Source organism: Myotis myotis, unplaced genomic scaffold (assembly GCF_014108235.1).
Source record: "Myotis myotis isolate mMyoMyo1 unplaced genomic scaffold, mMyoMyo1.p scaffold_m19_p_13, whole genome shotgun sequence".
Taxonomy (NCBI): domain Eukaryota; kingdom Metazoa; phylum Chordata; class Mammalia; order Chiroptera; family Vespertilionidae; genus Myotis; species Myotis myotis.
The window spans coordinates 32,596,047-32,621,431 of record NW_023416317.1 but is presented as its reverse complement, the minus strand read 5'-3'; the positions used below and the strand labels follow the sequence as shown (position 1 = coordinate 32,621,431).

At 36.6% G+C, this 25,385-nt stretch overlaps 1 protein-coding gene across 10 annotated transcripts in view; it reads left to right on the top strand.

The window, feature by feature from the left end:
- The window catches only part of DNAJC13 (DnaJ heat shock protein family (Hsp40) member C13), a 111,072-nt gene that overhangs the window by 55,020 nt on the left and 30,667 nt on the right, over window positions 1–25,385 (top strand). For 9 of the 10 annotated variants that reach the window (XR_004971559.1, XM_036332602.1, XM_036332601.1 and 6 more), the window contains 16 exons: window positions 1,309–1,412; window positions 2,251–2,410; window positions 3,609–3,671; window positions 5,433–5,534; window positions 7,037–7,141; window positions 7,909–8,111; window positions 9,414–9,498; window positions 11,619–11,773; window positions 12,490–12,535; window positions 14,557–14,711; window positions 17,131–17,332; window positions 18,617–18,732; window positions 19,873–19,951; window positions 20,622–20,757; window positions 23,216–23,400; window positions 23,813–23,887. Coding sequence is in view for 9 of the 10 variants with exons in the window: in XM_036332602.1 (XP_036188495.1) it covers window positions 1,309–1,412; window positions 2,251–2,410; window positions 3,609–3,671; window positions 5,433–5,534; window positions 7,037–7,141; window positions 7,909–8,111; window positions 9,414–9,498; window positions 11,619–11,773; window positions 12,490–12,535; window positions 14,557–14,711; window positions 17,131–17,332; window positions 18,617–18,732; window positions 19,873–19,951; window positions 20,622–20,757; window positions 23,216–23,400; window positions 23,813–23,887 (1,971 nt within the window). In the remaining variant the exon portion in view is untranslated. The remainder of the gene's footprint in view (window positions 1–1,308; window positions 1,413–2,250; window positions 2,411–3,608; window positions 3,672–5,432; window positions 5,535–7,036; window positions 7,142–7,908; window positions 8,112–9,413; window positions 9,499–11,618; window positions 11,774–12,489; window positions 12,536–14,556; window positions 14,712–17,130; window positions 17,333–18,616; window positions 18,733–19,872; window positions 19,952–20,621; window positions 20,758–23,215; window positions 23,401–23,812; window positions 23,888–25,385) is intronic. The other variant, XM_036332607.1, reaches the window with a different exon arrangement.

Here is a 25,385-nt window from a genome sequence, read left to right as displayed (position 1 = left end):
GTGTGGAATGCAAATGCAAGTGTGCAGTAAACCAGATTCAGGGCCGATAGTGCTCCAGCAACAACATAACCCACGGCCGAAGGTGGAATCGCGCAGCCCTGTGAGGAATCGGGCTTCCTCCTCTCTGGTTTTAGGGTGCGCACTTGAGAACCGCCACTACCAAGTCACTGCAGCTCAGCAGCTCCTGCGTGGAGTATCTGCCCCCTGGTAGTGCGCATCATAGCTACCGGTCAGACGGACACTTAGCATATTAGCCTTTTATATATCTATACTAATAAAAGGGTAATATGCTAATTAGACTGGGAGACCTTTTGGACAAAGCCGTGGTGGCAGGGCCAAGGCAGAGGCGGTTAGGGCAATTAGGCCAGCAGGGGGGGCGAGCAGGCTGGTAGGGGGGGCTTTAGTGGGTGAAAAGGCCAGCAGGGAGGGGAAGTGAGTTGGGGTGAGCAGGCTGGCGGGGGACAATTGGGGGTTAGGCCAATGGGGGGGCAGTTGGGGGTGAGAAGGCCAGCGGGGGGTGGGCAGTTGGGGGCGAGCAGGCCAGCAGGCAGAGTGGTTAGGGGCAATCAGGCAGGCTGGCAGGTGAGCAGTTAGGAGCCTGTAGTCCTGGATTGTGAGAGGGATGTCCCAGATTGGAGAGGGTGCAGGCCGGGCTAAGGGACACCTCCCCACCCCGGTGCAGGAATTTCGTACACCAGGCCACTAGTATATAGATAATAGCCTCACTGTGTATAAGCAGCCTGTGTACAAGGGTTCTGGTGCCACCTCAGATTCTGATCATGTGCTCTGTCTTGTATGTCACCTCTTATTTGTAGCGTAGGGTGATTTTACATGCAGACAATGAATACTGTAAAACATTATATCATAAAGTGATATATAGTTCATGTGTTGGGAGATGAGGGAAGACCTGAAGTAGCTTGTCTCAGTTGGGCAAACTTATGTGTGGTGCAGGACCATTTACACCTTGCTTGGTCATGGCAAGGTAAGAAGGGAATGAAGCAGTTTATACTCTGAAAGTATTTTGATTCTTCCTTCTCTTAAGCCTTCATGGACACCATGTAGTCCTGTGAATTTTTATCAGCAAGTTTTACATTCATAAAATTGGTGTATAATTCTGATTTAACATTTAACTGAAATAGTTACATTAGTAATAATGAATTACCAGATAATTCATTATGAAATTATTAATTTAAAGGCTTCCTTATCAAGAAAAGAAGAAAGCTCTGACAGAATTTAAGAAGTGATTATGTGGAAATAGCCAAAAATATATTGTAAACTAAAGTAATGTAATTTGTTTTTATTAATAAGGTTAAATATGAGTGCTTGGCAGAGGAAATCAAAATAGGAGACTATTATCTGAGATTACTATTGGAAGAAGATGAGAATGAAGAAAGTGGATCAATTAAGAGATCGTAAGCTAGTCTTTATATCTTGTTACAGTAGCCTCCCCTTACCCACAGTTTGACTTTCTGTGGTTTTAGTTACCGCAGTCAACCACAGTCTGAAAATATTAAATGAAGAATTCCAGAAATAAACAATTCATGAGTTTTAAATGGTGCACAATTTGAGTAGCATGGTTAAAATCTTGTGCTGTCCCGCACCATCCCATAAATCATCCCTTTGTCCTTTATACCCACACTAGAGGCTTGATGCACAAAATTTGTGCAAGTGTAGGCCTTCCTTTCCCCGGCTGCCGGCTTCGCATCCCCAGCCCCACACCTGCCTTGGCCTGGCATCTGCTGCCACACACCCCCAGTTCCCTGGTTCCATGGAGCTCCCCCCCTCTCCCCCCCGCGGGTTGGTGGCCTGGACCTCCCTCTGCGGGGTGGTCATGGGTCGATGGCGGGCCTGGCGCCAGTGTGTGTCATAGCATGGTCCTCTGGACAGTCATTTTGCTGTTCAGTTCAGTTGATTTGCATATTACACTTTTATTATTGTAGATTGTATTTGCTCTCCGCCCACTAGTCACTTAGTAACCACCTCCATTATCAGATATTTTGAGAGAGACCATATTCACATAACTTAATTACACTATATTGTTATATTTTATTAGTAGTAATTGTTAATCTCTTACTGTGCCTAATTTATAAATTAAACTTTATCATAGGTTTGTATGTATAGGAAAAAACAGAACATATAGGGTTTGTTACTATCTGGTTTTTAGGCATCCACAGGTGATCTTAAAACATACTGTATATGTGTTTTTACTGTTTCATGGCTAATTTTATTGTAAACTTTTTTAAAATCTAGGTATGAATTTTTCAATGAGCTCTATCATCGTTTCCTGCTCACCCCAAAAGTAAACATGAAGTGTCTATGTTTACAAGCCCTTGCTATTGTTTATGGCAGATGTCATGAAGAAATAGGACCTTTTACAGATACACGATATATCATTGGAATGTTAGAGAGGGTAAGATATCATTTAAGGAAACTGCTACTTGGTAGTGTCATTGCAGTACATGTTTAGATTTTCAAAATTACATTTAAATTCTGTTTGATCGCCTTGCTACCATAACTTTCTGCATGAGTTTTTTTTTTTGTAATTTACATTATACTTATTTATAGATGAGTAGGAAAATGACTAATGGATTAGTACTTGTTTATTTTTTTCATTTGCTGCTTTTGAACGACTTAAGTGACCTCTTTGTCAATCTTTAAATATGGATGAGCTGGACAGGTGTGTAAAAGAGTTTTATGTACTTTTGGTTTTCCATTTTGGAAAAATCTTAAATGATGCTACTAAATTTTGAAGTGTGGAGCTAGTAAATCTTTTCAGCACTACAGTGATAACCAATAAAATGGAAATGTTAGCACCTTTTTATTTTAGAAAGTTTGTCATTTAACACTTGAGCATGGTAGAAGGAAAGAACAAATTGATCAGGTCATCCATGGCACAGCTCAAGTTTGAATGTTACCTACTTCATTCAGTGTGTACTCTTTGTTTATTTTCATTTGTGTTTACATTCTTTCTATACTTAACAATTTAAATTTTAGAGAACTGCTTTAGAACCATTTCACCAATTTTGCAAATGGCCATCAATGCTTGTTATAATTGCCTCAGCTGTAGATTAGAAACTTGATTCTGAGTAAGGTCACAAAACATACCTAGAAAATAATATAGCCAGCTGAAAATCCTTATTGTTTGCTGTTACACCACATTCTAATTCAGTTACTCGAGTGAACCTGAGTACTTGTGGCATAGCATTTGTATTTTAGGCAGATACATTTTCCTTCTTGCTTGTATTTATCATGATGTGATTATGTGAAACATCATTAATCAATTATTTGAAATTTTTACTTAATTCAAGGTATTATTTGAGCTAATTCACTTATTTTAATTTTTACATATATTCTTAAAGCTGTATGTTGAAGTAACCTCTTTATGACTTTTAAAATATCCGCCTATCTAGGGAGATGAGAGAAGTTATATAAAATTGCAGAGAATGCAAAACATTGGAGGATTTGTAATAATTGATGTCCTTTGATTTTCTTAATGTTTAAAAGATGACATTATTTCTTACTGGCTGCTAGTTGATCTTGTCCAGTGATGGTAACATCTAACTTGTGTTTCTGTTCACTTCTGACTAAATTCTCATTTATTTTAATAGTGCACAGATAAACTTGAACGAGATAGATTAATCCTCTTCCTTAACAAGTTGATCCTTAATAAGGTACAGTATTTCTGTATAAATGTTATTTCCAAAGTCACATGAGTGTGTAACAAAAAGATAAATTACTGCAGTTTAAGTTAATTATCCAGACATGGTAATTTTTTTAGATCAGAAAACTTCTAGAGCAGTGGTTCTCAACCTTGGCTGCACATTAGAATCACCTGGGAATCTTTTTAAAATTCTGATTTCTGGGCCTCATCCTCCGGAAATTCTGTTTCTTTGTTATGGGGTGGGGCCACAACATTAGTAACAAAGAAACAGAATTTCCGGAGGATGAGTCCCAGAAATCAGGATTTTAAAAAGATTCCCAGCCCTAACTAGTTTGGCTCAGTGGATAGAGTGTCGGCCTGCAGACTCAAGGGTCCCAGGTTCGATTCCGGTCAAGGGCATGTACCTTGGTTGCAGGCACATCCTCAGTGGGGAGTGTGCAGGAGGCAGCTGATCGATATTTCTCTCTCATCGATGTTTCTAACTCTCTATTCCTGTCCCTTCCTCTCTGTAAAAAATCAATAAAATATATATATATTTTTAAAAAGATTCCCAGGAGGTTCTAATGTGCAGCCAAGGTTGAGAACCATTGTTCTAGAGGGAAAAGTTTGTCAAATATTCTCTGTACATCCTACCCTAACATTACAGATACTGATTAATGATAATAAAATTCTTAGTGAAGAATAATGAGGGGTGAAATAGCTAGCTGATTTTACTTTAGGGAATCTTTAGGATTAGATTTGAAGTGAAATAAATACTCTAAAGAAAGTGGGGAAAAAATTTTTTTAATCAAATCTTTATTATTCAGATTATTACAGTTGTTCCTCTTTTTCCCCCCATAGCTCCCCTCCACCCGGTTCCCACCCACCCTCTGCCCTTACCCCCCCACACACACTGTCCTCATCCATAGGTGTACGATTTTTGTCCCATCTCTTCCCACACCCCTACACCCTATTCCTTTCCGAGAATAGTCAGTCCATTAGAAAGTGGAAATTTTAATTTATTAGTATACATTTTGATTTATCAATATACATTTTCAAGTAATTTGAAGACATAAAAAGTTACTTTAGCTCTTCATAGTTTATTTTTAAGACATTTAAATAGGTTTGTGCTGGTTTCTCACAGAAATTTATAGTTGTAATATTGATAACATTCACAAATGGATGATGTTGAAATAAAATTTGAGGTTTCTTGTAAATTAAGTTTTATACTAATTTTAATTTGTTTAGTTTTAGTCTTTTAGTAAATAATGCAAATGCTTTAAAATGAAGTGTAATTAATAAGTCCTAAGAAAATTTAATTTAAATTATAATCTCTTCCTAACTTCTAAGAAATTATTAGTTTTATCTTACGTTTACAAAAATATACTGGAACATTAAAAGTTATTTTAATATGCCAGATTTTATTTCTGACTATAGAATAATTTATTAACAAACAGGCCTTGTAAAATGCAGGATAATTGTAGTACCAGAGTTTATATGGGTGTTATTCCTGCCAGCCTTTCATTTGCTTATTTTTATTTTGTTTCATTTGCTCAGAATATAGTTTAAGGAAAATATTTTTATATGATATATTTGTAATATAGCTTTAGCCTTTTTTATTTTTATCTAAATTCATGTTCCTTGAACACAAAATTCTGGAAATATCAATTAGTACCACTTGTATGTTAAGTTTTTCAGATTCCAAATATTCTCTTCTTTGAGAGCCTTTTAGGTAGTAGTACATATTAAAGAGAAAGGTTTTAGATTATATAAAAATGTTTTTGTCTCCTAGAAAAATGTTAAGGATCTCATGGATTCAAATGGGATTAGAATCCTTGTGGATTTACTTACCCTTGCACATCTCCATGTAAGCCGAGCTACGGTACCACTGCAAGTATGTATGCTTATGTAGATTTTACGAGTTTTACATCCATGAAATATACTTTTAGGATCAAAAGAATCATAAAAATCTGAAAATACGTCAGTATATGTGGCTAAAAGCGTATTGCTCCAATAAGTATAATACTAATACAGGGGAGATTAAGTCACACAAAAATGGGAAAATAACTGTAAGAACAATCCAAAATGGACAGTGATGATTCATTTTTATTTTTTCAATGTCTCTTTGTCTTTTAAAGTAACTACATTGCTAGTGTCTTATTTTGAGGCAATGCAACCTTTAGGTTCACCATTTATGTAACTAGAACTTGTAGCATTGACAGCCAGGAAGAATATACATTGAATCTGGGGACCTTCTTGAAACCAGCCAGTAAGAGGACAGAGCTGCCAGTCTCTGCTGAAAGGCCTCTTCTGATACCTAACTTACAGAAGGGATCTATACTTAGCTCATCGGACATTTCTTCCTCCTTCCCTTCCTCCCTCCCTTCCTCCTTTCTTTCTTTCCTTTCTGTGTTATGCTTTGTTTTAGTTTAATCTCTTAGTGCAGGAGAATGTATCAGTTTAAATTTTGACTAGAGTGTGGACAGAAGTGCTACTTGAATGGATGATGGCATTTTCTGTTATCAGGTATGAATAATAGTAATCGTGATGCTGTATAGCATGACAGTGTACCAGGTACTATTCTGGTACACATAATATGTTAACTCTTTAAATCCCCAACAACGCTCCCATTTTACAGATGAGGAAACTAAGGAACAGAGAGGCTAGGTATATTGTCCAAGGTCAGTGAGTAAGGAACAGAGCCTAAGGTAGAACCCAGAAGTCTATGCTCTTGACCACTTTGTTATCCTTCTCGATATGAGTAACTGAAAGCTAATAGTTATGAGAGTACTTAAAAACCTGTTTTAATAAAATATACTAATTAAATAAAATTCTATTTTAGATTTTTATAAACATTGATAACTAAAACTATATAATAGTGACCTGTAGTGATGGTAATAGATTGAAACTAAGTGTTTAAAACCACTAAAAGTTTTCTGTCAGCATTTTAATTCTTGGATTAGACGCTTATTGAAACTTTTAGTTGGAATGAGTTTTTCCCTCAAAAGAAGAACTTTAGTTATTTGAGCATTGTGATTTAAGGTTAATGGTATATGTTTATTTTTATAGCTATTTGCAGTGTTCTTTGCTACTAAAATTTTAGTGCCCTGGGAATTTATAAAGGACAATCAGGAATGTAGATATCTTTGAATTTAGCTTAGATTTTCAAGTGAATGTAGAACCCATTTACTTCTAATGCTTCTTAGAAAGCAAGTCACTTTTTTTGGACTATTCGGCTAGGCGTTTAACCCTTACCTCTTAAAATAAGGTCTCTTAAAAATTTAGGTGAATTTTTAAAGGAATAAAACCCAAGAAATTAGTACTATGTAACTTATTATGACAACTACCCCCTTAAATTTCTGTCTAAAAAAATAACTAAATTATTTTAAAACGTAGAGCAATGTAATTGAAGCTGCTCCAGATATGAAGAGAGAGAGTGAAAAGGAATGGTACTTTGGCAGTGCAGACAAAGAAAGGAGTGGCCCGTATGGATTTCATGAGGTATGTGTCTCAGAGAAATTTTTCATGAAAGTCATAGCCTTTCTTATTTCCTTGTGCTTAGCACACACAGAGATATTGGAATATTTTAACGCTGTAATTTGAATTAGTGTCATCAGCTCCAAGGGCTATGCCTTTCCATTTCCACATGAAGGATTGGAGGGTTTGCATTTCTAGAGAAACACACACACACACATTAAATGATGTCTTCAAACTTTAGTGTTTAAAAGCAGCTGTTAATGGAGGTAGCACTCAGACTTTTAATGAACTTTATGTAACAGTTGTTACCTTGATAATTATGTTAAACTACAAAGCGTTTTTGTATGAATAGGATGTTTTAATATGCAGCCTGAAATTTATTAAAAATTGTCTGTATAGTCCAAAGGCAGTTTCTATCTTCACATCTGCTGATGTTTGATCCTGCCCTCCCGTCCTTAGCCTCCCAGGCTCAGAATTTAGCCAAAGAGTTTTATAGAACACCATGCCTTTTGTTTGCATAATTTGGTCATTTTACACTCTGCCTACTGTTTTAATTTTTTCCAGTGTTTCTTTATACTCACTGGCTGACCAGCTAAATGGTTATTTTCTTATTAGTAGCCAAATTTGAGTTCCTAAAGGCCTGTCTACAAAAGTTTACTGTTAATCTTGAATAGTGAACTTATATGTTTATTTCATAGTTTAGTATGTATTTACTATAAAATAGAAAGCATTTGCAAACCCTTTCATTTTGCTTTATTTGTCTGTAATAATGATGCCTTGCTTTCATTTAGATGCAAGAACTGTGGACCAAAGGAATGTTAAATGCAAAGACCAGATGCTGGGCTCAAGGCATGGATGGATGGCGACCACTACAGGCAATCCCTCAGCTTAAGTGGTGTCTGTTAGCCAGTGGACAGGCTGTGCTAAATGAAACTGACCTTGCTACCCTCATATTGAACATGTTGATCACAATGTGTGGATATTTTCCAAGCAGGTAAAATGTAATTGAACATTTCCATGGTTACCAGGGACTCTTAATCATCTTCTCCCCATTTGTAAAAATGCTTCCTCTGTAATGGCATGGGAGTACTTTGGTGATTTAAAGCAACGGTATTCCATTTGTGGCCTTGGGGGAATGCTGCTTTGAATTTTGGAGTTTTTTAAAAAAAAGATATAAAGAAATAATTTGTAAATTATATTGGTAAAATAGCTAAAAACATCTTTCTCTGAGAGACTACAAATAATGATATTGAGGCTTGCTAGCTGCCTTCTAGCAATAGTAATAGTTACCATTCATATGAATCAGGTATAAACTGTTGAAATAAGCACACTGCAGTCTATAGACAGTTAGGTGCCAGCTCCTGACCTGTCAGGTTAGCCACTCCTGGTACAGGAACATGAGTCTAGGCCAGCCGTGGGCAAACTACGGCCCGCGGGCCGGATCCGGCCCGTTCGACTGTTCTATCCAGCCCGCGGAGCCGAAAGAGCGGGGGGTTCTCTTGCTCTCCCCTCCGCTCCTTCACCAGCAGCAGTGTTAACATGTATTAGTTTTACACAAAAACACTCCATCCATGCTTTTGTTCCGGCCCTGCGGTCCAGTTTAAGAACCCATTGTGGCCCTCGAGTCAAAAAGTTTGCCCACCCCTGGTCTAGGCTCACATCTTGCCCCACCTGACGAGTGAAGGTGAGACTTTGTTATCCAGTAATAATCATAATTATGACCCTTGAATGAGACATTTTAATCTTTATAAAACATTTGCATGTACATCATTTTATTATGCTACAGATATTTGTGATGGAAATTATTGAGGAACTGTCGTTTTTATAACACTTGAGGCTTTCATGTTCCAGTTCTCTTTAAAATTCAGATCAGACTTAAAGTGACTTAAATAATAGAATAATGTAGCATTGAATTAAGGCTTTACTTGGAAAATACTGAGAGTAGGTAAATGGTTTAAATTTATGTGACATAGTTTGATATGCCCTTTGGGGGGGAATCTCCACTGACAGTGTTAGACAACACCAAGTTTAATCAATTAAATAATAAATAAGAGTCTCTGGCTCTTCTAGGGTACTGTTTTTCAAGGAAATCTTATGGAAGGAAATGAAGTCATATTAAGCAGCCAAATAGATTTAAACCAAAATACCTAATCATGTTCCCAGCTGTATGAGAGCTTAGTCTTCATTAACAAAAAAAGTAAGGTAATATGCTTCATGCCTAGTAGAATGTCATATGCTCTGATCATATAAATTTTAATGAAAATATTAAAAGTTGACCTTAGAAAATATTTTCTAGAGACCAAGATAATGCCATCATTCGGCCTTTACCCAGAGTGAAAAGACTGCTCTCAGACAATGCTTGCCTTCCCCATATTATTCAGGTGAGTTACTCTTCTGTTACCAAATTAGGAATACTATTTTAAGAATCATTTTTCTTATTTAATTTTACTAGGAGCCCCACTCATTGTTTCTTTGTAGTTTATTCCATTTTCAAAAAGCCTGAACCCCGAATTACATTTACTTCACACTTCTAATTGAATTGATGTTCTAAATAAACTGTGGGAGATTGTGTATCCAAGAATGTAAATATGGGAAGACTCTAGACTCCAGAATTATTCTCAAAAGGTTTTAGTTATTATCCATTCTTATAATCACACCACTGTAATAACTTAAAGGTGATGTACTATGGTTTGCTGTGGGCTTTTCTGTTGTGGACATTTCTGTTCAAATGCTTAAGTGAAAGTGCACTGCAGTTACTGTTCCTTCTGTTCCACCACCTCCCCATCCTCCAGCCAAGAGGACTGCGCTGTATGTGTGAGCTGGTGGGAGAGTTTTTTGTTTTCTATTCTGGAACCTCTTGGCATGTAGGTGAAGGACAGTTCCGGAAAATCTAACTCTCTCAAAAGTTTTTCCAATACCTATGAAACTGAAAGGAAAGAAGTAAATGCAAATGCTGTTGAATTTCAGGCCTGGAAAAGATGACTAAAAAACAAATTTTAACAGATTTGGTCAGTATAACATGAAACTTTGTGGGGGAAAGATCTATTTTAATTAACCAAACATCTTTAGTAATATCTAAATAATTAAAGTTATTTAAAAGAAGAATTTTAATTATAAAAGTAGTTCCTTTTAACAATATATTCCTCCTATATTTTTTTAATACTGAGTTTAAAAAATATTTTTGATAAGCTGTTTGTTTTTCTTTAATTTTCTGTGTTCTGGAAGACCTTAATCTTGCTAAACACATTTAGGCAGTAGTAGTTTTCAGGAACATTATCTATATTAGTTAGTACAGATTTTTGTACTTCATTTGATTTTAAGAGCAATCACCAGTTTTACCACTGGATATAGCTTCAAAATTTTTAGACTGCTCTTAGATGCCTCTAAGATACCAGTAAATGTCCTATGTCTTCTGGTATAGTCACAATTTCAAATACGTTGGAATTTTGCTTGCTAATTCCCATATTTTGTTAAAAGTGTTGTCAAGTCCTATGTTAAAACTACTGCTAACACTAGGGAAAATCCTGTGTTACTATATCTTGATTTATCCTTGAAAAAATATGTCATGGTACTAAACACCTTCTTGAACAAGTAAGACACCAAAATACAGAGAAATTTAAATTATTTACTTAAAGACATAGCTATTTAAATAGTCTCGTATCTGAATTTAAAATTTTGACCTCTAATCTGAGCTAGTACTTTTGTTTTAAATTTATTTTTTTTACTAATAACATTTGACATCAAATTGGGGTTCTTTGGAAGTAATTGTTTATAGGAAGTTGAAATGCCACTTTTATTAAGCTAAAACTTACTAAATTTCTTTATCAAGTATTTATTCTAGCAACGTTGTACGATTTTTATTTTTTATTCATTACTGTGATCACAGATGCTAGTATTGCCAGCTCAGATTTCTAGAGACCTACTGATATTTGGTTACCCTCTTGTCCTCTACCTGCTTTTGTAGATCTCTTGTTTACTGCTGTTTTGCTGATGGCATTCTCTGCTCTGCTCCTTGAGTTCTTAAGTCTTCTTTGGGGGATGCTTCACATCCACTCAACTGAAAATAACCCAAAGAGTAGCTGCTTTTTTTTTTTCTTTTGTCATAAGATTCCTGCACAAGTAACAATTTTACCTATAATCATGACAAAATAGCTTCAGGCATATTTGGGCTTTTTCTGAATAAATTTTGATCAATTCTAATATTTTATATCTCTGCATTAACTATTGTGAAATGAATCATCTTCAAATCTTTTTAGAATCTCATATCTGAATCTAAAACTTGGACCTCCTAATCTGAGCTAGTATTTATTCTTGTTTTAAGTTTGTTTTTTTTACTAGTAACATTTGATAGACAAGTTTACCGAATCCCATGGATTTTTATTTTGTAACTTACTGCATATAAGAAACTGTAACCTCAGTACAAGAAATACATAAACCTAAAATGAATGATGATATTGCAATTTTTTTACAACCCAATAACAAAAACATTTTCTTTTTTTAGCTACTGCTGACCTTTGACCCTATCCTTGTTGAGAAGGTTGCTATTTTGTTATACCATATCGTGCAAGATAACCCACAGTTACCTCGTCTTTATCTTAGTGGAGTATTTTTCTTTATCATGATGTATACAGGTTCCAATGTGCTTCCTGTGGCTCGGTAAGAACTCTAGTAATAATCTATTTAAAATTATTGTTTGAATTGTACATGGATTGATATGTGTGTGTGTACATCATTGCTTTCATTAAACTTTTCATTATAAAAGTAGTTTATATGTCTGAAAATTTAGAAATTAGACAAATAGGGGAAAGCTACTTAGTATTACACCACTTACCACTTTTATCACACCTAACATAAGAATTTTATCACCTAATATTATAATATACATATTTAATGTAACCATATTCCTATTGTGCATGCAATTATATATATATTTTTTTCTTAAATTTGGATACTTTGTGCTATTGGTGGGTAATTCAGTTGATTAGAGCATTGTCCTGATGTGCCAAGGTCGCAGGTTCGGTCCCCAGTCAGAGCACATAAGGAAGCAACCAGTGGATGCATGAATGGGTGGAAAAATAGGTCGATGTTTCCCTCTCTCTTTTCTTCTCCCTCTCAATAAATACAATAAAAATAAATAATTTCAAAAATTGGATAACTTTTCACGTTATTATCTAATCTTAATATGACCATAGTTTAAAAACCTTTCTGTTCACGTAAGTTCTTGTGCTAATGAGAAATTAAACATTGGCGATCTGAATTTACAAGTTGCCTTTTATGGCTTTTACTTATATAGAAAGACCTCATCTTTAAAAAAACTCAGGTTACTAAATCTAAATCAGTTTTTCTGTCTGATCAGTAATCTTTTCCCCTAGATTTTTGAAGTACACACATGCCAAGCAGGCTTTCAAGTCCGAGGAGGTAAGCCTTGTGAATCCTCTGCATGCATGTTTCACACGGGGTAAGACGTTCTGGCAGCAAAACTTCCTGAGCTGTGTATGTTTACTGGATTAGGAGCATGTGAGGGCAGGTGTTATTTTAGTCCATTTTTACCGTCCCTTGTGGTACATCACATTAGTCTAAGCTAATATTTTTTAAATGAGAATAAATGTTGCCCATTAGACTTAATATTGGGAGTTGAAGATGTGGATTATAACGTAACACCACTGTGAATGTAATCTGTTCCCTTTGTGTAAAATTTGGATTAATTTTCATAAATAGTTCATTATATACCAGAGTCATATATCAATTAACATTCAGTATGACTTAAACTTCCTTTTGTTCAGATTCCAAGGTGGTGATTTCTTTTTTAAAGCTACTTAATTTGTTAGGCGCTTTCAAGTGTTCTTGCCATTTTACTGAGGAGGGAAAGAAGGAATCTAGAAAAAGATGACTTATTCAACCTGAAACTTTAAATATACATTTGCAGAGATATTTTTGTCAACACATAACTGAAGTGTGTTTCAAATTTCGTTAGGCTTTTTTCATGGAGCGTTGGTTTTCAGATTTTCTTAAGAGCATAAGAATAAACCAAAACCAGACCATTTGTTTAGGGGACTAACCAAGGAATGTTAGACCACTTTGACACTAGACCAAACTGCATGTTTTATAGAGTAGCCAGTGAAGCCCTACGAAATAGTCTGTCTTTCTGATAATATTAAAGTGATGTCCATGCCAGTGTCATTTTCACAACTTTATACAAATGGAAAATGAAAATATAAAAAATGTTTTCAAAAATTGCTTCTAATGACACCACCTTAATATAGCCTTAGGCATTTTGGGCATTATTCCTTTTTGTGGTGCAGTTATTCATATGTTTTCAAATTTTATATGAGAAACTATGCTTATCATTTCACCTAACAATATTTAGAATAACTACAACAAAAGTGTTTTTTTATAACAGAACTTTGGATACAGGAATTACTAAATAATAGTATTGTAAAGAACAGAACAAGCAGTCTAAAAGTTTAACAGATAGTAAATTTATGGCTTTTATTAGCAAAAGGCTTGAAAATATTCATAATCTAATTTTTCTTTGCACTAAGTGATAAAACCATGTCTGGGTTTTTTCCCTGGGTCTTTGCCAAATCCTAAAGAAATGAAATGTCCTCAGTTTGCCTAGGAGGAAATAAGAGAAATTCTTATTGTCTTTAGGATTTTATTTCCATCAGGCAAAAAAATTAGTTTAAAAATTTGGTATGATTAAGTGTGATCATTACCCTGACTCCATTTGGCCAGCCAGAGAATATGGTTTTTAATATAGTTAACTGTACTTACTTTGAATAGGAATTCTTCATCTAAGTCCTAGCCACCCTTCATGCCAACAGACTCATTTAGACAGGGTTGGGGAACCTTTTTTTCTGCCAAGGGCCATGTGGATATTTATAACATCACTTGCAGGCTGTATAAAATTATCAACTTAAAAATTAGCCTGCTATATTTGGTCAAACATTTAATTAACTCACCCCTATTGCCTTGGCAGGGCCAGACCAAATGATTTTGTTGGCCTTATATGGCCCAAGGGCCCGATATTCCCCATCCCTGCTTTAAGATCTTGATTTTCTGGATTTGCTAATTTTACTTGTTTTTGAAAACAAGCAGCAGGTACAGGTGGGAACGGCAGTCAGCGATGTGACACAGAATAATTGATGTTAATCTCTTTTACATCTTTCTGTGTTGTCCATCACTATTATTCATGGCCAAAGGCCAGTTGGCAGCCCTGGCACCTGAGGAGGTTAAGACTCCTGCAGGGCTGGAGGTGTTAGTTCACTTTGGAGCTTGTCAAGCCACTTTAAACCAAAAACATTTCACTTCACATTTTGCCATGTTTCTATCTAAATTTCCAAAGCACAAAAGCAATTTTTTCTAGCTTTCTTAAATGTTCGCCAAAAAATTGAAAGATAGCTTTACTGTTTCTGACTACATGTTGTTTTGTTTAAAAGTCAAAAGGACAAGATATTTTTCAAAGAAGTATACTTGGGCACATCCTACCAGAAGCAATGGTTTGTTACTTAGAAAATTATGAGTCTGAAAAGTTTTCTGAGATTTTTCTTGGAGAATTTGACACACCAGAAGCAATCTGGAGCAGTGAAATGAGGTAAGTACTCAGTTGATTGTATTTTATACTCAGAATCTTTGCCCCTTGCTGTCTGATTTGACTCTTATTAAAAGAACTGCTTTTACTAGTGTCATAATCTAAAGCTACAGCAGTCATTGGTATCAAATCAATTTTGACATGATTGGACAAAATTACTGTGACCTTAATAGAGCTTTGTATAAAAGTGTAGACCCTGTTATCATTGGTGCTTCTTAAGTCAGTTTGTAGAACTGGTACGATTTCAGGCAATGAACTAATATATATTTATGGAGTATGTGGAGATATAATCAAAACACAGTTCTTGGATATTTGGAAATAGAACTGTACTCCACTAATTAAAAAGTGTGCCCATATAAAATGAACCATACCAGAGAGATTCTAAATTCATTTAGAATGAGGATTCCATAGCCAGAACATTTTTACCTTAATCTGGAGATTAGGGTTCCTAACAATTCTTGTTAGGAGGAGAATGCCATAGGAAAAGCTGATGGAAACATAGAAAAAGGAGAAGCCCAGAAGCAGATGTAGTGTTCAGACAGGTTTTGTGCAGGAAAGACTTGGCACTTGAGAGTTCCAGTGTCAAGGCCACCTCTGGAGAATCACTCAGTCCTCTCAGCTGGATGCCATTTGACCTTCTGAGTCAGTCATTCACTCTCCTTTGGCTGACTTCACACTCACAGTATCACCTGCTGGTTATCATTTGTATCCTCCCGTAGGTTGACCTATAGGCTTGGCATGTGCTAGCCACCAATTTGAATATATTCTGTATGATCGTCATATTTTTCTTTAGGAAAAAATGTATAGGAATATAAGTTTACAACACAGTTTTTCTATGTAATGCTTTTCTTCTGAAATTCATTATTATGCATCCTCCATCTGAAAAATGTAACTCTCTGAGTACTGATCAAATCAAGTTTCTGCTTAGCTGAGGGCCAGATCCCAAATGTGGTTAAATTGACTAAAGTAAATACCAAGCAGTGAGCTTCTTTGGGATGATAGCTAATTGAGTTCCCTGGCTATGCCCATGTCCTGCATGCAGATTTCTTATCATTTGACCATCTCATGACTAATTTTTCAGTAGCAATGACTTATAATAGGAAGGACTGGTAATATCAGCCTTTCTTTCTATGGCCTTCTTTGTAGGTAGGTATCCTATTTAATAATAGAGAAACATGGTAATTAACCATAACTTCACTACCCTTCCCATTGGCTAATCAGCGAGATATGCAAATTAACTGCCAACCAAGATGGCAGCCGGCAGCCAGGCAGCTGAAGCGAACAGGAGGCTTGCTTGCTCCAGTGAAGGAGGAAGCCAAGGTTCCCCGCCTGCCGCTGCTGGGCTCTGAGCTTGCACTCTAAGAAACTATGTTGCAATTATAGAAGCCAAACAAACCCAGATACCTGCTTTCAGCAGCCGAGGTCTCAGAGCTGGAGCCAAGCCTCAGAGCTAAAGCCGGCTCTCTGCTCCAGTGACAGCCATAGAAGGTAAATAAATCCCAGAATGAAAAAAAAAGAAAAAAAAGGAGAGGTTGGGAGCTTCAGTCACCCGCCAGCCTGAAAACGGCGCTCAGCCCCTCACTCAGACTGGCCAGGCACCCCAGTGGGGACCCCCACCCTGAAGGGGGTGCAACCAGCTGCAAACAGCCATCATCCCCTCATCCAGGTTGGCCAGGCACCCAAGCAGGACCCCCACCCTGATCCAGGATACCCTTCAGGGCAAACCAGCCGGCCCCCACCCATGCACCAGGCCTCTATCCTATATAGTAACAGGGTAATATGCAAACTGACCCTAACAGCAGAAGGACTGAGAATGACTGGTCACTATGACACACACTGACCAACAGGGGGCAGACGCTCAATGCAGGAGCTGCCCTCTGGTGGTCAGGGCACTGTCACATGGGAGGAGCTCTGCTCAGCCACAAGCCAGGCTGATGGCTGCTAGTACAGCGGTGGTGGTGGGAGCCTCTCCTGCCTCCTCAGCAGCGCTAAGGATGTCTGACTGCAGTTTAGGCCTTTTCCCCGATGGCAAGTGGACATCCCCCGAGGGCTGCCGGGCTGCCAGAGGGATGTCTGATTGCCATCTTAGGCCCAATCCCCCGGGGAGCGGGCCTAAGCCAGCAGGTGGTCATCCCTTGAGGGGTCCCAGGCTGCGAGAGGGCACAGACCAGGCTGAGGAACCCCCCCCCCCCCCCAGTGCACAAATTTTTGTGCACCGGGCCTCTAGTTACAAATAAGTTTATATCCATTGAAAGTTTTTACATAAGTTTAAAATACCCTGAATAACATTCTCAGGATATTCTAAACAAATGAGTTACTCTAAAGAAGGTCCATGTAATTATTTTGCATGATTACCTATCTTAACCTTTTCTTTAAAATCAAATAATCCTTTCATAATGCTTGGATGTTTTTATAATTGTAGGCGCCTCATGATAGAGAAGATCGCTGCCCATCTTGCTGATTTCACACCTCGTCTTCAGAGTAACACGAGAGCACTTTATCAATATTGTCCCATCCCAGTTATCAACTATCCACAACTAGAAAATGAACTATTTTGTAATATTTATTACCTCAAACAACTTTGTGATACACTCCGATTTCCAGATTGGCCAATTAAAGACCCGGTAAGTTAGATTAATTTGTGCCTTCTTAAAGTATAAAAAATAGACTCTAATCATTTCTGGGTATTTCTTCCGTCAATGCTAGAAGGATAATGGAAAAAAAAAAAAAAAAAGAAGGATAATGGCTTCCTGAAGTATTTCCTCTTACTCTAAGCACCATGTAAAGGGTAGTTCAGTATATTTGGGTACACACCAAACTGAAAGATTTTTTTTTTGAGGGAGTATTAGGATTTTTATAATCTTAAACTTCTGTGACAGAAACGAAACAAACTTAATTTCATGTATATTACACGATTGTATACTATATTAACTTGGTGGAAGCTTGTCTCTAGAGCAGATTAAGTTCACAGATGTTGGAGTAAGGTGATGTGGGACTGAGTCTCAGTTTGGCCTTAGGTAGTAGTACTACTGATACTTATAATAGCAACTATCTCATGTGGTAGTCAGGAGACTATGTGAGAATTTGCATAAGATACACAGCACAATTCCTAGCACACATCTGAGGCAGTATGTGTGACATACTTATTTGTATAGTAGTATCTACTGCCTGCCTGTCCACAGTGCCCTTGGGACCCCTCCACTGTGAGCCCTTGGATATCTGCCTGAAGCCTGGAATAAAGTAGGCCTGGCCACCATGTTGGATTATTATTGTGGCAGAGGGTATACCATTATCTTTACCATCAAAAGGTTTCAGAACAGTTACCATTTGTGCCACCAGGCACTGCCTCTTCATAGTGCTCTGACCACATGAAGGCATGTAGATTCTGCTACTTGTTCTGGATTCAACTTGAGATAGTTGAAAAACTATGGGCTTTTTAGTCAGACCTAGGTTTGAGTCCAGCTCCATCACTTAATAACTGAGAAACATGTAGCTATCTCTCAAAATCTCAATGTTTTCATGTATTATTGAGATTTCTATACATGCCCAAGTTTCAGGCTTGATTCCCAGTAGGGGGCAAGCAGGAGGCAGCTGATCAGTTTTTCTCATCAATGTTTTCCTCTCTCTCTTTCTCCTCCCTCTCCTTCACCCATTCTCTCTCTCTAAAAAAAAAAAAAAAAAAAAAAAAAAAAAAATCAATAAAAGTATATTTTAAAAATATATAGTCCTGAAACAAATATCTTGCTATTCAACAGTGTTTTGGTTATTTGTATTTCAGAAAGCTGTTAATTGGATAGTCTAGAAATGTCAGTTTAAATAAATATAGCACAAGGATTTTGTGGCTTGCAAATTATATTCTGAAATAGTTTTATTTTAACAGATATAAATTTTAATCCTCTGTCTTTAAGGTTAAACTTCTAAAAGATACCCTTGATGCCTGGAAGAAGGAAGTAGAAAAGAAGCCACCTACTATGTCAATAGATGATGCTTATGAAGTGCTTAATCTCCCTCAAGGACAGGGACCGTGAGTTACTTTCAGTATTCTCTTCTCCCTTCGTCTTGCAGTTCCTGTTATGCATGAGGAAGAGATTTTATAGCAATACCAAAGGCCTGGTGTGTGGGGTTCCTTGGCCTGGCCTGTGCCCTCTCGCAATCCAGGATCCCTCTGGGGGATGTTGGACTACCAGTTTCAGCCTGATCCCCACAGGCCAGGCTGAGGGACCCCATGGGTGCACAATCTGTGTACTGGGTCTCTAGTATGCATATAAGATCTTTGGTTAATCTCTTTCCGCCCTCTCCTTCCCTCCTCCCCACTTCACTCGATGAGATTCATCAGTCTGTTCCATGTTTCCATGCCTGTGATTTCTGCTCCTGCATTGAGAGTCTGCCCTGTCATGGTCAGTGCGCATCATAGCTACTGGTTAAACGGTTGAATGGTCACTTAAGCTTTTATATATATAGATATATAGATGCCTGAGACACTAAATGACAGATGCTTTGAAAGGTTGCAGATTCACTTTATCAGTGAAGTTTTACAGTAGAATAGATATGTTAGAGAAAAATAGTTTAAAAGACATTTTCTTAAGTATAAAATAGAATGTCTACATTTTGGGGAAGATTGATAGTTAAAATGACTCAGAATTATAGAGTTCAAAGTGATATTCTGGAAAATTTTAAAACAATTTCTTACTTCTTCAAACCCCAAATGCTGTTTTGTAATTATAAGTGAATGATAACCTTATAGAGCAGCGGTTCTCAACCTGTAGGTAGCGACCCCTCTAGGGGTTCAACGACCTTTCACAAGGGTAGCCTAAGACCATTGGAAAAACACACACATATAATTACATATTGTTTTTGTGATTAATCACTATGCTTTAATTATGTTCAATTTGTAACAATGAAATTGGGGGTCACCACAACATGAACTGTATTAAAGGATCACGGCATTAGGAAGGTTGAGAACCACTGTTATAGAGGAAAAATTTAGGTTTTATCTTTTATGTGAAAAGAAAGGATAATCTTAAATTTAACTGGGTTTGATTTGACACCATATATATTATCATATACAGTAAAATAAGGTTCTTAAAGTACCATTTTAGGTGATTGTGTAAATATTTTTTCTTGCACCTTACTGTATTCATAAAACAATTTTCCTATTTAACAGGCACGATGAGAGCAAGATCAGAAAAGCTTATTTCAGACTTGCACAAAAGTACCACCCTGACAAGAATCCAGAAGGAAGAGTATGTACTACCTATGGAATTAGGGCTTTTGGGATTGACTTTCTTTTACTCAGTTACTGTTTTAGACAGAAAATAGATATATTCATCCTCTGTGTCAGAATATGCCTCATAATATAACACTCAGGGTGTGTTTAACTTCAAGCCCATGTTTTCTGCATGAGTGGTCCTCCCTTAGTTTACCAAAAGCACTACCCTTGAGACTAGCAACTTAGGGATTTTGTCCACATGACTGTTTTAAGTATTAAATGAGATAATGTATGTAAAGCACTTAGCAAAGGGCCTGCAATATAGTACTCAATAAATAGTAGTTCTTATACTTATTTTTATTTTATTTTATTTTTATTTTTATAATAATTTAGGAACTATCTCTAGTATATAGCAGTTTAATATCGTATTTACGGTGTAAACCACTGAGGAAGACATTTTTAGTAAATTATATTGAGATCATTGAATAGCTATTTGAAAGAGGCTGGGGGTGAGGGGGTGGATTTCACCTTAAAAGTATACCAGTTAGATTACAGTTGGAATGAATACCTTCATGTAAAACAGAATAAAACAAAAAAATAATAACTGAAGAAGTTATTGGTAAAATACAAACTAGCTGTGTTCTATTTCAGTTTTGATTTGAAATGTTCCAAATTAAAAGTTAATTATCTCTGGTTACATACAGGATATGTTTGAGAAAGTAAATAAAGCATATGAATTTTTATGTACCAAATCAGCAAAAATAGTGGATGGACCAGATCCAGAGAATATAATTTTAATTCTGAAAACGCAGAGCATTCTCTTCAACCGTCATAAAGAAGGTAAGCATGTGTTGTTTTCAAATTTTCATTTACCCTCCACCATGTTACTTTCTGAATATTAAAATTAGAATCTTAAAATATTCTACAGCATATTTTAATAGATTTATAATTATTATTGCAGAAGGCTTTTGAAATTATATTTTAGATACAGCAAGAGTAGTTTTTCATAGGAAGGTTCAAAATGGTGCTTATTTTATATCTATGTTTTTCAATATTTTGCATTCCAACAAGATTTCAGTATTCCTTCCTGAAGGACATTTATATTCTGTGGAGTTACTTGGTAATTTTTTATCTTTAGCCATTTAGCAGCAAACATATAAATGAGATCTAAAAGGGGTCTGACAGTGTTTGATTCAAAGATGATTCAGTGTTCTTAAATCACATAAAAAAGATTCTGCCCATCATGACTCCAAAAGCCTCTAAAGGTTGAAAATGCCAAGAGTGTTTTGGTGTTTAAAAGAGCAATAGAAACTTTTGAAATGACTGTATACTTCCTATTAATCTTTTATTTCCTATGGTAGCTGTAAAAACCCTCAGTTTGAAAACCACTGTTACAGCTTAAGAAGTTGTGATTGCAGGGTACAGTGTTACTGGGAATTTTCAGCATGTTTGTATTCCATTTGTGGTAACTAACAGTGGCAGCCAAAAAGCTGGGTATGTTGAAAACTTTGAAGACTTTTATGTTGGGGAGTTACGTTCAATATGGCAGATGTCCATTGGCTTTGGGACTGAACTTGGTTTATAGCACCAAGTGGAAGATCCATTTGCTCTGCAGAGTAATGTTGGGAGAAAAGGAAGAGAGGCCAAAGTGGGTCGGGGATTTGGTGGTGGTTGGAGGTAGGGGGGTCGGGGGAGGGATCTGACATAAGCAGGTGGAACACTGGGTAATTGAGGGCAAGTGAAATTGCAGTTTAGGTACATATTGGAGGGGACAGCATGGGGATCTAGCAATTGGGTCATTAGAGAGTAGTGACTAATTGATTCACTTCTGCATATGAATTGAATAGAACAGATTTGTAAGCATTTAGTTATATGTTATTTATTACTTATCAGCATGAGTTTAAAGGCATCTTTTTCAAACCATTTGGTTTTTGTTTTTTAATATTTTTTTATTGATTTCAAGGAGGAAGGTAGAGGAAGAGAGAGAGAGAAACATCAACGATGAGAGAGAATCATTGATTGGCTGCCTCATGCATGCCCCCTACTGGAGATGCAGCCCACAACCAGGGCATGTGCCCTGACTGAATTGAATCTTGACCTCCTGGTTCATAGGTTGAAGCTCAACCACTGAACCATGCCAGCCGGGCCATTGGTTATTTTTTAGTGGCTGATAACCCTGTACTAGTCGCAGGTGAGATGCAGTTGTGGCTCACCGTTGGTTTGTTATCTAGGTCAGAATGTTTTTCCACGCTGCGTTTTCCACTTTTCCCAGGCTTGTTTATGCCCAGTGAGCTTGGGGTGGGGGGCCTGGTCTGTTAGGCTTAAAATGTATCCATTGTTCTTTCTTGCCACATATATGTATGTACGTGTTAGGATTACTAGAACCAGTTGCAGGAGGCTTTTTTTTAAAAGCCATTTTAGAAATGCATTTACTTAAGGCAAATTATTGGTCATAATCAAAAGGCAAAAGCTCTATACTGATTTCAAGTGGGATTATAGAGGCTCTTATAAAGTCACAGTCTCTTTTGCTCTAGAATAAATTATATTCAGTATTTTTAAATGTTCATTTTATGATAACTGATGAAACAGAAAGAAAAGTGCACTTGTTATTCAGAAAGTAGAATATAAAATATTCACTCATTTAAATCAAATGTCTGCCCGGCTGATGTGACTCAGTTGTTGAGCTTCTACCTGTGAACCTGGAGGTCACAGTTCGATTCCTGGTCAGAGTACATGCCCGGGTTGCAGGCTCAGTCCCTGGTTGGGGTACAGGAAGCAGCAGATCAATGATTCTCTCTTATCATTGATATTTCTATCTCTCTGTCCCTCTCCCTTCCTCTCTGGAATCAAGAAAAATATATTTTAAAAAATAAATAAATCAAATATCTCTCTTTTCTTTATAAAGAATTATGGAAATCATGATTGTTAATACAGTCTCTGGTGTGTTGGCTGTGTCTTGCTGTCTGAGATCAGGTGAAAAGTTGCAAAAATCACGTGGGACAACATAGAAACTCAATATGCTGCAAGGGATCAAACACTAAATTCAGTTAATCTATCAGAAAATATTCTTTTACAAGTGGAAACATTTTAGAGAAATCAACCAAATAAGTTTGCTAAAAAAGAAAAGATCCAAGGGATTTGTAATTGTTTTAATTTCTTTTTATAAACTAGAATTAAAAGACATTTAAGATGTTGAATATCATTTTTTAATGCAATGTAATTGAACAGTGTCTAAATTAACTAAATTAGTTTTTATTTTGTTTGTTGTTTTCCCAACACTAACCTTTGGTTATTTCAGATTTACAGCCTTACAAATATGCAGGATACCCCATGCTGATTAGGACTATAACCATGGAAACTTCAGATGACCTCCTTTTCTCAAAAGAATCACCTTTGTTGCCTGCTGCGGTAGAACTGGCTTTCCACACTGTCAACTGCTCAGCCCTTAATGCTGAAGAGCTCCGACGGGAGAATGGAATTGAGGTAATATGGATGACCTTGGCGTTTACTTTCCAGCTAGTTTAGTTATATTGTATGACTCCTGGCAATAGAGAATTCACCAAGTACAAATAGTTGGAATAGTTTGTATAATTTATGCCAACAGATAATGTTACAGTCCCTATATTCTGGTATCAAAATTAAAGGTAGAAATGGAGCTTTATTTCATGTGAATTGGAGAGTATTAGATTCAAAATTGATAAAAATATTACTTACAAAGTAGCTTTTTGGGACCACTTAAAAAGGAACTTTTAGGAGCCCTTTGTTTACTTGTTTATTTAACAAATATTAATTGAGCAAACATTTACTTAACCAAGTATCTAATATTCCTATTAGAAAAGGCTTTTCAGACTTCAAGTCAGAATGGGAACTTAATGGTTGGCTTCTTTCTTTGCAGGTGTTACAAGAGGCATTTAGTCGCTGTGTGGCTGTCTTGAATCGTTCTAGTAAACCAAGTGACATGTCAGTACAGGTGAGGCTAGTTTCTGATGTTTTGCTGAAAATCTTTGGTTCCTTTGGTGTTCTGATATTTGCTGAAAACCTTTGATGTGGTGTACACATATTACTCTAATCTCTGCCTTCATCTTCACATGGCATTCTTCCTGTGTGTGTATGTGTGTGTGTGTGTGTGTGTGTGTGTGTGTGTGTGTGTGTGTCTATCTGTCTGTCTGTCTCGGTGTCTAAATTTTCTCTTTTTATAAGGACACATATTCTATTGTGTTAGAGTCCACCCTAATGACCTTATCTTAACTTGATTACTTCTATAAAGATGCTTTTTCCAAGTAAGGTCACATTCTAAGGTACTTGGGGGTTAAGACTTTAACATATCTTATAGGGAAGACACAATTTGACCCATACATTGATATTGCAAGAAAGAGATAAAATCAGGAAAGAATAAGGAATACTGTAAGGGAAAGTTTCAGGAAATAGAGCTCACAAATCCAGGAACTTCTAAGTCTAATAAAAGTAAAGGGAAAAACTGAGAAATGTCTTGAGCGAACACCAAATGAAACTTCACACTGCAGCAATAATTAAACCATAATTAAGCCTTTGATTTCTAGGTGTTCATTTTGTATCTTGCTACATTGCCAAAGTCATTTATTAAATCTAGTAATTTTTTGGTGGAGTTTTTAGGTTTTCTATGTACACTTTCATATCATCTGCAAATAATCTCCTTTCCAATTTGGATGCCTTTTATTTTTCCTTCTTGTCTGATCGCTACGGGTAAAACTTCCAGTACTATATTGAATAACAGTGGTGAAAGTGTACATTCCTGTCTTGTTCCTGTTCTTATGGGGAATACTTTTGGTTTTTGCCCATTAAGAAGGATATTGGCTCTAGATTTGTTATATATGGCCTTTATTATGTTGAGATCTGATCCCTCTATTCCCACTTTGCTGAGAGTTTTAGTTCTAGTAAACCAAGTGACATAAAAATAGGTGTTGGATTTTGTCAAATGCTTTTTCTGTGTCAATTGATATGATCATGTGGTTTTTGTCTTTCAATTTGGTTATGTGATATATCACATTAATTGATTGTGAATATTGTACCAGCCTTGCATCCATGGAATAAATCCCGCTTGGTCATGGTGTATTTTATACAACAATAACAAAATAAAACGTAAGGTTCCAAGAGAATTATACTATACCCTGTTCAAACTTTAAATCTATGAGAACCACTTGGAGGGCTCTTTAAACCATGGGTTCTGAGCATCGCCTCCCCGTCTCCTGCCCACAGAGTTTCTGATTCAGTGGGTCTGGCATAGGGGCCTGAGAATATGCTTTTTTATCAGATTGTCAGGTGCTGATGGTCTGTATATCACACTTTTAAGAACCACTGCACTAAATTGCTTGTGATCTATTGGCTTTGTTTGTCTCTTTTAAGATAGAGAATAATATAATGAACCCTTATGTCCCCATTACACAGTTACAAATATTTGCCATTTTGCCATTCTTATTTCACGTCCTCCC